The sequence below is a fragment of the Cordyceps javanica genome, chromosome 3 (assembly GCF_051103115.1).
Source record: "Cordyceps javanica chromosome 3, complete sequence".
NCBI classification, from domain to species: domain Eukaryota; kingdom Fungi; phylum Ascomycota; class Sordariomycetes; order Hypocreales; family Cordycipitaceae; genus Cordyceps; species Cordyceps javanica.
The window spans coordinates 3,968,564-3,980,604 of NC_139297.1; the positions used below are offsets into that span (position 1 = coordinate 3,968,564).

General features: G+C 52.3%; 2 protein-coding genes across 2 annotated transcripts; both read left to right on the forward strand.

Moving 5' to 3' along the window:
* Window positions 1-463: 463 nt before the first annotated feature.
* On the forward strand, window positions 464-4,804 carry V2A60_005381 (ankyrin repeat domain-containing protein; the record flags this gene model as incomplete). Its single annotated transcript, XM_083256693.1, has 2 exons — window positions 464-3,517; window positions 3,734-4,804. 2 exons carry the CDS (start codon window positions 464-466, stop codon window positions 4,802-4,804), a joined length of 4,125 nt encoding a protein of 1,374 aa, XP_083112819.1.
* An 812-nt stretch (window positions 4,805-5,616) lies between these two features.
* On the forward strand, window positions 5,617-7,215 carry V2A60_005382 (GTP-binding protein RBG1; the record flags this gene model as incomplete). The annotated part of the gene is made up of 7 exons (XM_083256694.1): window positions 5,617-5,637; window positions 5,697-5,717; window positions 5,872-6,154; window positions 6,217-6,607; window positions 6,672-6,918; window positions 6,985-7,105; window positions 7,196-7,215. The coding sequence occupies 7 exons, from the start codon at window positions 5,617-5,619 to the stop codon at window positions 7,213-7,215; spliced, it is 1,104 nt and encodes a 367-aa protein (XP_083112820.1).
* Between the last annotated feature and the right edge of the window lie 4,826 nt (window positions 7,216-12,041).

The following is a 12,041-nucleotide window of genomic DNA, read 5'->3' on the forward strand; positions in this document are numbered from 1 at the left end:
CCAGATAGGTACCTTAGGTGCCTGCCACCTTCCATGCTTGCGTTGCGCTCAGCCAAGGTGTAGGTAGGCACCTCTACCGCCACTGCCACTGCTCAGACTGGCCGGCAAATCTTGAATTTCACCATCGCCAACAAACGCCCACTTCTCATCACCATAACAAACTCGAGCCTCTAAAATCCCTGCGCGTCCACTTCAAGCGTCCCTATACTGTACCGTTATTTTGCCTGTATTCGCAAGTTTTATTTCTATCAAATTATTCGACCATTTTCTCCCTCGCAACCTCGCTCCTTGCTACGCCACCAAGTCTGAGCCTCTCTGTGACTTAGGGGCTGGCTGGCCTTGCCCGACTAGCTTTTCTGCTACTTCGGACTGGGGAGCGACTTCATCGCAACAGCGCCGCCTCCCGCCTCACTACCATTCCCATGATGCTGGTACATGTCGTTCAATCGCATAATTAAATGACATGGATGCGCAGAATGCCGCCGAGGCCGACCAAGCGCGGCCCTCGGCTGCTTCCCCTCAACGGCGTAGGGGCTCCCAGGTCGACGCCAAAAACGCATCGTCGCTAGGTCTCAAGACCGAAAGCCTGCCTACGGAAACCAAGGCGAAGCCCGGCGCTGTTTCCGCCTCGGCCGACCGAGCTGACGATGGCGCCAATGACCGTGACTCGGACGCTGAGACCATCGTGCTTCCGGGCAAAGATGGCCACTCACCCTCGAAAGCCCGCAAGGTGAGGCAAGAAGACAGGAGCGAAAGCGACGTTGATACGTCTAAATCAAAAGCCGCCAGCAAGCCCCAAAGGCCCGACGGCGATAGCATCAGCGCTCGGGCTGGCGACCCTCCCAAAAGAAAACGCCTCTCCGTCTCCGCAGGCTCGAGGCAGGCCGATAAGGAAAGTCATTCTCGCAGAAAGGATCGGGGTGGCTCTAGTGGACTGAGCTCTGTACCGAACTCGCCAACCCAAACGCACCGACGTCTGCAGCACCGCCGGCAGCAGTCACGCTCCGATATAGCCCCCCTCTCCGAATCCGACTCGGACGAATACACCAATAAGCCGTCCAAATCATCCGTTAGAGACAAAGCCAAATCCGGTGACAGAATGACTTCTCAAAAACGCAAAGCTCCCAAAGTCGAATCCGACGACGAGGTTGATGGGCGCAAGGCTAGACGCCAGCGCACCACATCCGTCAGCGTCGAAGCGGGCCGCAATTCCCGCGATGCTCGAGTCTCCTCAAGGTCTCAACGGGAGGCGAGAACGCAGTCACGCTCCCCTCCTCCCAGAAACCACCGTCGGAGCACCTCTACTCAACTACCCCCATCCAACGGCCTCGGCCAGAAAAAGAAGCGATTACCACCGCCGCTACAGTCTACCGAATATCACTCTGATGATTCATCCGCCAGCGGCAGTCCTCATCCCCGCAGCACCAAACTAAGGAGCCTTGTTACTCCTTCCAACTCGGAATCGCACATGTCCCCAGCCAAAGTTGGGCCCCACAAGAAGCATTTAGATGCACACGGTCAGACGCTGCTTGCACGTGCTTGTGCCAGGGGCGAATACGATGGTGTAAAACAGCGTCTGGAGGAACGACCTGAAGACTTGAATGTAGCCGACTATGCTGGCAACACTCCTCTCCAGATTGCAGCAATTAATGGTTGTGAAGATATCGTCAAACTCTTGATCGAGGCAGGATGCAATATGGATTGTGTCAATTATGACAAAGACACACCATTACTCGATGCTGTGGACAATGGCCATGTGGAGGTTGTTCAGCTCCTCCTGGATGCTGGTGTCAACCCCCGCAAAGCCAACGTGAACGGAGAAGAGCCAATCGACCGAGTGACAGAGGAAACCGATCATGCGGACGAGATTCGGGCGCTTCTGATTGCCGCAAAGAAGAAAGCTGGGGATAGGATGCGAACTTCAGAAGACCGCCACTCGCACCACGAATTTGATACTCGTGATTCGCACGCGCCGGACAGCCCACGCCGATCACCAGCTGCGCCAAGCGGAAGACGCAGCACAACTGGACGAGCCACGAAAACCCGAAATGACTTACTCTATATGCCCCTGGACGACAAAACACTTCGACAAGCCGCCGGCCGTGGTGATGAGGAGACCGTTGCCCGCATCTTGCAAGTAAAGGAAGGACTTGATGATCCTGAGTCCATGGTCGCCGCTGCCCGGGGTGGCCACGATCTAGTTATTCAGCTGTTGCTTGGCCTGGGAGGCGCCAATGCCGACCCTGGCCCTGTTGCTAGTCTCGCAGCCGAGTTCGCGACCCCTATACTTGCAGCAATTGGCCAGGAAAATATCAAGGTCGTTCGGTTATTACTTGGGCAGCAAGGCTTCGATCCGACAAGAAGATTCAAGGGTGAGACGTACTACGAAATCGCTCGACGCCGCCAGGGCCCGAATTGCAAAGAAGAAGAAGATATTCTTCGAGCTGCATATGACGAATACAAACGGACGCACAAGGACGGTGCTCCTGGCAAATCTCCCGGTCGAAAAGAGCGCGAACGTGAGGAGAAGCGTGCTAAGCGAGATGAAGCTCGTGCGGATGCTAAACGCGAACGTAAAAGCTTGCAGAGCCCGTCAGGCGAAGCTGAGATCAAACGCAAAACTGGATCCAAATTGGACGGCTCAGGGAGCAAGAGACGATCTGAGTCTTTTTCAAACCATGGCGAGGAGGAAGCCCCTAAGCGAGGTCCTGGTCGGCCTCGCAAGGAAGAGAAACTATTGTCTGTGCAAGTTGCCGATCGTGAAGCATCACCGACGATCCAGCACAAATCAACGAAGGCAAAACGTGTAGAATCAGACACCGCAGCTGCTTCATCTGATGGTGAATCCGTCAAACCGCGCCGAAAGCTCATTTCTAAAGGTGAATTGCGTGGCGAGAGAGAAAAGAAGGGCCGAACTCCTTCAGGGAAGGATTCAACAAGCCCAAAAGCGTCTCGCAATGATGAAACTGCCGATAAGCAGAAACTATCAGAGAAATATCATGACAGAACCAAGGCTCTGAAGCGGGATCCTTCCCGGGAGAGCGATTCGACAGCTAAGAGGCATCGCAAGAGCACGACACCTGATCGCTCTGCAGAAGTGGATAAAGACGAGGCCGGAAATCTTGCGAAACGCCGACGTTTAGAAACCGACGCACCAGAGAAAAAGAGCAAGCGCTCAGCACTGGAAGACAAGACGAGGAAGAACAGTGGTAAAGGCGGAAGCGATGATGACTCCGTCAACGACAAAAAATCCAAAGAACCGGGGCGGCGGGATTCCGATCGCTCAATTTCTTCTGATAAGGTTAAGATCAAATCTGAGGATGTCGACATCGCCATGATAGAGGCGCCATTCAAGGAACCTAGTGCTGAGAAGGAAGACGAGGTAGAGGCTGACAAGAAGGAGGAAGAAGAGGCTGCGCAACGAGAGAAGAAGCGACTTGAAGAAGAGGAAGCTCGGCGTCGCGAAGAGGAAGAGAAGAAGGCCAAGGAAGAAGAGTGTCTGCGGCGCGAGGCTGAAGTAGCACGACTTCGCGAAGAAGAGAGAAAAAAGAAGGAAGAAGAAGAGAGAAGGAGAAAGGAAGAAGAAGAGAGAAGGAGAAAGGAAGAAGAAGAGAGGAAGAGAAAAGAAGAAGAAGAGAGGAAGAGGAAGGAAGAAGAAGAGAGGAAGAAGAAGGAAGAAGAGGAAGAAGAGAGAAAACAGCGTGAAGAAGAGGAACGTCTGCATCGAGAGCAGCTGCAACGGGAGGCCGAAGAAGCAAAAAGACAACAAGAAGAGGAGGAACGCAAAGAGCGTGAGCGCCGTCACCGCGAAGAGGTCGAGCGTAAACGTGCCGCCCGCGAGGCAGAAGCCAGAAAGATGCGCGAAGAAGAAGAACGCATTCGATTGGATAAGCTGCCGCCGTTGTTGCGCTGGCTTCAGCTATGTCCGAACCCTAAGCTATCCAGCGTGGCAGAGAAGTTTCGATTTATGTCCGGGGTCCGCTACGACACTATTCGCCCCACAGCAACGGGTACAGCAGAAGGTCGCGAGCAATGGGTCCTCAACACACACGTTGCCCTGCTGCTTGGTGAAAAGGACCTTGATCTCTCTCGTTATACGGCTTGGGAGCGCGAACCAGTCTCCCACCTGGCAAAACTCACTCTTTGGCGAACTGAGTGGGAGCTGTACTCATTATTATCCGAAAAGTTCTGGGACATTGGCCAACAGTTACCGGATTATTATAATGGCGAGGACCCCGCTACCATGAGCTTCCAGACCAAACAAAAACTGAAGCAAGCTGCTTGGGAGCGCTTCGCCGCCACAAAAATGTTCTTCGTTAAGCTGTCCGAGCTACTTTACACGGTCTCCAATATGTCTCACCTTCGTAATGTTACGCTCGCGGTTGAGTATCGTGAGCTTCTCGAGAGCGAGGCTCAGGCTGTTGGTTGGAAGGCACCGCAGAAATGGAAACAAGACCCTGATGCCGATCGTTTCCATGGTTTCGCCCCCCGTCACAAATACTACCTCGGTGGGACATTTATGCGCGAAGACACCCCGACAAAACATTTAATTAGCAGCACACCATTCCCAGAAAAGCGAGTACCGCGCCGTGGTCTAGTTCAAGTATTTCCAGACGACCCGGAGTATGAGAAGCTATGCTCGGAGCAAGGATTGGAGCACCTCATCAAAGGACAACACAGCCCAACTTTGCGAAATGGTGTCCATGCCTCCGCGATGGAGACTAAGCTTCTCAATGGTACTAATGGCCATGGACACAGCCGCCTCGAGGCTTCCGGTGTTACTGTTAATGGTGGCTCCCACTAAAGGCCCCAAAATTGCCCTGTTGGATATCTGGCTCTCTCTGCGCGGCAGATCTGCGTGATTCTGCTTCTCTACCTTATACCTCTATCGTTTTCTTTCATTATTCTTCTTGTTACATAGCTTTCGCGTACAGGCGATTCTTGGTTTCTGGGCTGTTGCGTGTTGGGCACGCTCCATTGGGTGTTTCTTTCCTCCTAAGGATACAAAGGGTTGTTGGTATGATGATTCGGGGCTTTGATTTGAGCTCTCATGCTGTGACGCGCCACCGAACGGGGTACCAGTTTTTTTTTACCATCAAGTTGTCATTCCACAAGCTTTTGTCTTGATTTTTTTTTGTCTTGATTGATGTGTTTCTGCCCGCACTGTCCGTTTTATGTCTGATGTGTACATGCTCGATGACGTTCCTGTACGATGATACGGAGTATGAGGTAGATGACTTGATTGGGATGCGGGTAAAGCAGGTTACTTTCACCGGCGTTCTTTGTACATATTAAAACAGACCAAGATAATCTCAATTTAAAGAGTCTGTATCATACTGGTGATAACTCTTGACCCGGAATCCTGACTAAGCTAGGTGGGATGCGGCCCTGGCCTGACATCATTGGCCGCCGCACCAAAAAAATTCACCCCACCAAAGTCACCAAAGAATCTCAGCGCAGTTTGACAATCATCCCGACTCATTGCGATTCGTTCTTGGAGTCGAGACAAAATAGTCTGAGACACTACGATAGTATTGTGGGAGAAGACGCCATTTCAGACCGAGAGCCCAGCTCATTTGTTCCCAACGGCTGCAAACCTGCGAAACGTTGCCCATCATGTCGACGACTCTGGATAAGGTAGGGCTTGCTGGGACTTAATACAGAATGATTACTTTGCTAATGAGCGTATGATACAGATAAAAGAGGTTGAGGCCGAAGTACGTTTACTTAATTCTCGACACTTTCCCGACGACTTGTATGAACGAAACGCGCCACTATATCTGGCCCGTGTTCTTGGGCTCGTCGAACTTCCCGCCACCCTCGACCAACTTTACAAGCACGAGACTGACAACTCATTTTCTTACGATACAGATGGCCAGGACCCAGAAGAATAAGGCCACTGCCTACCATTTGGGTCAATTAAAAGCTAAATTGGCCAAGCTGAAGCGCGAGCTGCTAACCCCCACTGGAGGAGGTGGCGGAGGTGGTGCTGGTTTCGATGTTGCCAGAACAGGTGTTGCGAGTATCGGCTTTATTGGCTTTCCGTCTGTTGGAAAGAGCACACTGATGAGTCGACTGACTGGCCAGCACTCGGAGGCTGCTGCATACGAATTCACAACCCTGACCTCTGTCCCCGGTCAGGTCATGTACAATGGTATTTTCCTCGCTTTACTCTGCCAAGGGGAGAAGATCGCAGGATGTACTAATTTGGAACAGGTGCTCCTCTACAAATTATTGATCTGCCCGGTATTATTGAAGGTGCCAAGGACGGTCGTGGTAGAGGTCGTCAAGTCATCGCTGTCGCCAAGACCTGCCACTTAATCTTTATCGTCCTCGATGTCAATAAGCCATTGACTGACAAGCGCGTCATTGAGGCCGAATTGGAAGGCTTTGGTATACGTATCAACAAATCTCCGCCGAATATTACCTTCAAGAAAAAGGACAAGGGTGGCCTCAACATTACGAGCACAGTACCACTGACACACATTGATCACGACGAAATCAAAGCTGTTATGAGCGAATACAGAATCAACTCGGCCGATATCACCATCCGCTGTGACGCTACAGTTGATGACCTAATTGATATTTTGGAAGCTCGTTCCAGAAGGCAAGAACGAAATTTTCCTCTAGGGAAATGCGGCGAAGGATAGTGCTGACCACCCGCTCTTTAGCTATATCCCCGTTGTTTACTGTCTAAACAAGATCGACGCAATCAGTATCGAAGAGTTGGACTTGCTGTACCGAATCCCCAACTCGGTACCCATCAGCTCCGAGCACGGCTGGAACATTGACGAACTCATGGAATCCATGTGGGAGAAGCTCAACCTCAAGCGCGTCTACACCAAGCCAAAGGGAAAACAACCAGACTACAGCGCTCCTGTTGTACTGAGAGCCAACAAATCCACTGTCGAGGATTTCGTACGTTGTCCGAACTCTTCAATAAAAATGACCACCGTTTGCTAACCAACCCGGGTGTAAATCTAGTGTAATGCCATCCATCGAAGTATTACTGAGGTGTTTAAGACGGCCATTGTCTACGGCAAATCGGTCAAGCACCAGCCTCAGAGAGTTGGTCTGGGCCATGAGCTGGAAGACGAGGATGTCGGTAAGTCGAACCGATGTTACGACACCTGCGTGCTGGGGGGTCGGCATATGGATATTGTTTAATGGTATATGGCTAATGGAAACTCGGCAGTGACGATTGTTAAACGATGATTCGGTTTCATCAGGGATTCAGCGGGTAAGGGGGAGAAGAAAGACCTGGTGGCCGACAGAGCATCCGCTCCACCGGAAGAGCTTTCTCCGGCGAACACATGTTCCTGAGTCGCCATTGTTGTTTGAGCAGATCCTTGCGCAACAACGACGGATATTACCGTTGTCACAGGCTTCACAAGTGAGTAGGGGGGACACAGGTATTATGCCAAGGCAAGAGTTTTACTCTCAGGATGATGGCATTCAGGGTTTCCTACTTGGGGCAGCCTGGGAGATCAGCTCTATTCGCGAGGGACGTTGGTTTCGACACGACTTCACTGGCTTCAATGGAGAAACGACTGCAACCCGTGGTTCCTGACTAGCCGTGAGTTGCGGACCCCGCAGACGAGACACAAGGAGAAGGAATTTACTGAGAGCCGAGACATGGACGTGTGGCGTAAAAGTTTGCCTTCTTCGTGATATTTCCTTGTTGGCATGGTCTCGGGGAAACGGTGGAGCATTGTTTTGTTTTTTCAAGCAGGGATGTATGGTATTAGAATTGCCGTGAAGATTACTCGACTGAATGACTTTTTGGCATATGAGATATAGATATCAGAAAAAGCTAATTGTTAGCTACGCCCCGATTTTTAGAATGTCTCTCCTGCAGACCAAACCGGAGAGGTTGGCTAGTTGCCGAGAAGAAAGTTAGGCTCACGTCCACATGTTTTTTTTTTCCTTTAAAGAAAAGACCCCTTGGGCACGGACTGCAGGCACCCGGGGCATCTCCATCACTCACTGCCGTTTGCGCTCCTCCACCTCGTATCATCCTACAGGTGGCCAGTCGGCCACCAGGTCGGGGACCGCCCCGAGCTAGCGGCAAAGGGTCAGCTTCCGTTAGTGGAAATCTCTACACTTCGAGATTAATGTGGACTAATTGGGGCCGCCGCGGCGAGCACGAATAAAGCTTGCCTTGCGGCAGATGGGCACGGTAGACTAATGAGGTCCCTTGAAAGGACAAGCAAGGGGCGAGCCCTTTTTTTAGCAGTCAGTCTAGGTTCTTTGATTGACATGATCGGTACTGAGTAGGGTAGCATGACAGAGGTCACGGGCCAGCTCGATGATATGGCCGAAGGCCGTCGATTTTCCTCGCCAATGCTGCCACCAACGCCGCGATTCATTCACCAAGCAATACCTTGCGCCTGCTTGATAGTTGAGTCTGCCGAGGTGATCTGCATGTTCGCCGACCTCCTTTTGCTGAAGGCATGACGTTGATGACGATGATGATGATGTGTTAGGCGAAGGCTTGTAAGCATACATCAGCCTCCTGTGTAAGGGTGCTGGCCGGGCTCCCCTTACCACTACGATGCCTACAACGACATTGACGAAGTATCTTCTGTTTTCACCAGCCTCGAGAAGCCGGAAAATCTCCGCTGTGCCACGGAGTTTCGCGGTTTGCGGTATGCCTATATGCGCGTGTATTCTTCACTTGCCGGAATTCCCGGCTCGAATACATCGTCATGCTACTCAGTAGCGTACATCACCCCACTCTCGGGCTTGACCTCCCAGCTGTCCGGTAGCGGGAGTCGACGATCAAAGTGAAAGGGGAAAGCGGTCGCGTAATTGGAACCACCGCGAAGATTTTCCACGTCTACTGGTACACACCCCCTGCGGAGAGCGCTTGGTGTCCGCGATGACGAAGGGCAGGGAATAATCGATGCCCGTTGAGTTTGGAAACTCGTCATACTCTTGGCGAGACTGGAGGGATGTGATGAGCCGCTCACTTGCACAGAAGCATGTTCCCTTCCAGCACACCAAGGTCGAGGGATTGGAGATGATGGTCTTAGACACCAGGCTCAAACACTTGTAATGCTGGAACCTTGCGCCCTCAGCTCCGTTTTCTTCTCAGTTGGGTATGCCATGCATTATTTGCCCAGAATACCGCCAGCATGTTCTCAGTCGTGGTGGTCTGGCATATGAATGGTGTTATTGGCAGATACCGAGGTAACTGTGAATTTATACTGCCAGGCAAGAGGTACTCATCCTCGCTTCCATGCGGGAAGCTACTTCTTGATAGTTCTATATCAGATTGCCACCCATCCGAGGCTGGCAGCTCGACAGCGCGATTGCTACTACTCTGTACACTGACTCGCGTGTGTGCCGGACAAGGAGCAGTCTGTGAGAATCTTGGATCATACAGCCACACCACGGCATTTGAGTACGATGTGACAATAAACGCTTGTACAACAATTCCTACCAGTACGCTTTCGTGATGGAAGGGGGGTGTCACTTATGGCTCGAGTGTTGCTTCCTTGCCGTCATCTCGTTGGCAACCTTCTGTACTGCATTGATTGACAAGATCCAGTGCTCAAAACTATAAGTAGAAATTCAGTGACAAAGCTGTTGACACCGCCGAAACCGAACGTTGACAGGGAGTGGATGGTTGGGCAGCTTGCAGGGCCTCGCTCAAGCAGTGGCCGCCGAGGCCGGCTAGGCCAGCAACGGAACTTTTGTTGGATGCCGGTACCGAATAGGAGATGAGTGTGGATGCCTCGAGATACACAGCAAGGCACTAACACCAGAGAGGGTGTAGTGTAGTTGCAGGGGGCAGGTCGAAGGCTGTCGAGAGGCTGGCTTGGGCTTGGTATGGGCGCTTATCGTGGAGAGTTCCAGGCCCATTTCGAGTTTGAGGAAGAGACTTGGCCGGAAGGCTAACTATTAGTACATGGCCGTTGTACTGGTTTTCGGCCTCTAAAAAGACGCATCGTGGAAGTGAAGCTGGCCGGAAGGCTTCCGCTCTCTTGCATGCAGTGCTGTTGGCATGGGAGGTTCGGAAGAAGTGAATACAAGTCTTCGCAACCGAAGAGTGTCTTACAACAGTGAAGCCGGGATGAAAAGCTCAATCATGTAATCTGTACTCCGTACTCTGTACTTCATTGGTGAGGCATTGCTCCTGAAGGTGGGGGCAAGTCAGCTCCGAGTAATAAATTGTAGCTGCTCATTTCGTGGGTTACACGAGGTTTCGAGGTGGTTGTGGTGCGCGTCAGTCTGTGCTCATAATGGCTCTTTGGGTGAGTGGCTTTGTTGATAGCTCATGGAGGGGGGTGAAGCCAGGATGAGCAGAAGGCGTCGAGACTGGTCACACTGTTGGGTTAGGGAGTGGAAGGGGATGATGGGCGTAGTAGCTTGCGCATGGCGCTTTTTTTCTTTCTTTTCATTTCTTTTTTTCATTTCTGCAGTGCGTCGGTTGAGTCGCGGCTTGGATGGCATGCAGTTCGACTGTAGGCTCTAGCCGAGACATTGAGCTTGGGGACGCGAGGCTTTACTGGGCTTGAGATTTCGATGTCAAATTTCGGAATGTAGTTTGCGAGCACGGGCGAGAGCACAGACTGTTTGACAGATGGGATACTTAGCACCGCTGCGTTAAAGGGGGGGGGGTACAGAATCGGAGCGTAGGACCGGAAAATTAGCTCTGGGTCTTGCTTTGCCGGCGGCGAAAGCCCTTGAGAGTCAACGTAGGCGAGGCCTTGTCCTGGTACGTCGTCGAAGCGGGTTGGGCTGAGCTTGGCTGGGTTGCTGAGTCACCTGGACTCTCGCTGCAGGAGGGTAGGGTATAACGAGACGGCTGTACCAAGCCGGGAACAATGCGAAGCCGTCTTCAGAGCCAGGAGATGTTTATAACGGTAAAGGTCGAATTTTGGATGAGGTGGCTGGCCATCGGATCACGATTGGGCTATTGTGGCAGGACGCTGAGAGGCTTGAGGAGAGGGAAAAGAGGATGAACGGGAAGGAAGGGCCCGGGTGGGTATGAGGCTTGAAATAGCAGGCCCAAGTAATCCGTATGTGTGAGCAGTGAGTAGTGAGCGCTGATCCATCACAGATTACCTTAATGCCTGATATTAATTGTAAGCCAGCTAATCCGGAATCCGTAAGTACACATTGCCAGCCAGGATGCCCGTCACTGTGCTGGCACCAAAACCAGGTCAAGACTGTTAACAATCCCCAGTAACATCGCTCGTCTTCTCGGCTGGCAACTGGCAGTCGAAAGGTGGGGTGACTGGCAGCTGCCAGCCCAGAGTAATGAATATCTCATGCAATGCAAACGCCAGCTTGTACACGCCAATACGCCTCGACGCCTCATCGGCTTGCTCCTTCTCTTCCCCGTCCTGTTGCGACAAATCGTCAATCCAACCTTCTCCTCCTTATGTACCATACACACCGCGCGCAAGTCATCCATTTGACATGGAATTTGCGCTCCCCCCGCCAGTCAAGAGGTGTGTTGCAGTCGACTTCAGCTTTGTCAATCTCCACCCTGTTTGCTTCACTTGCCTCAGCCACCGGCTGCTCTCGGGGCCAATTGTGGCTACACCACCATCGTGGTTGTAACTTGTGGGTGGCGACAAGAAAGTCTAAAGACTTGGCGGCCCAAGCCGAACCTACGTCCTTCCCGGTCAAGTGTTGCTACGAGCCGTCCCGCTCGCCGCTCTCCGGGCTTGCCCATCACGCACCCCCTCACTTCAGGACGGGCCCAACACATGTCTCGACTCTCAACACCCGCCTCGTTCCGAAACCTGTCTGGCCCCTGCAACGCCACCGACGATGATGAGCATGAATAATAGAATCGACGGAAAAGATGAGGAAGAAGAAAGAGGCAGCATGCTTCAACCCCGTGCCACTGCCTCACTCACTGTGTGGGAGACGGTGTGCCTGCTCTGACATGCCTTTATTATTCCTTGCTTGGCTTTTAGCCCCAAAACGGTTATTGCAGCCGCGCATCAGGACCCTCTATGCCTCCCACCATGGCGCACCGCTTTGAGGGCTGCAGCCAACGGGAAGATATCCGGCCAGCTTGT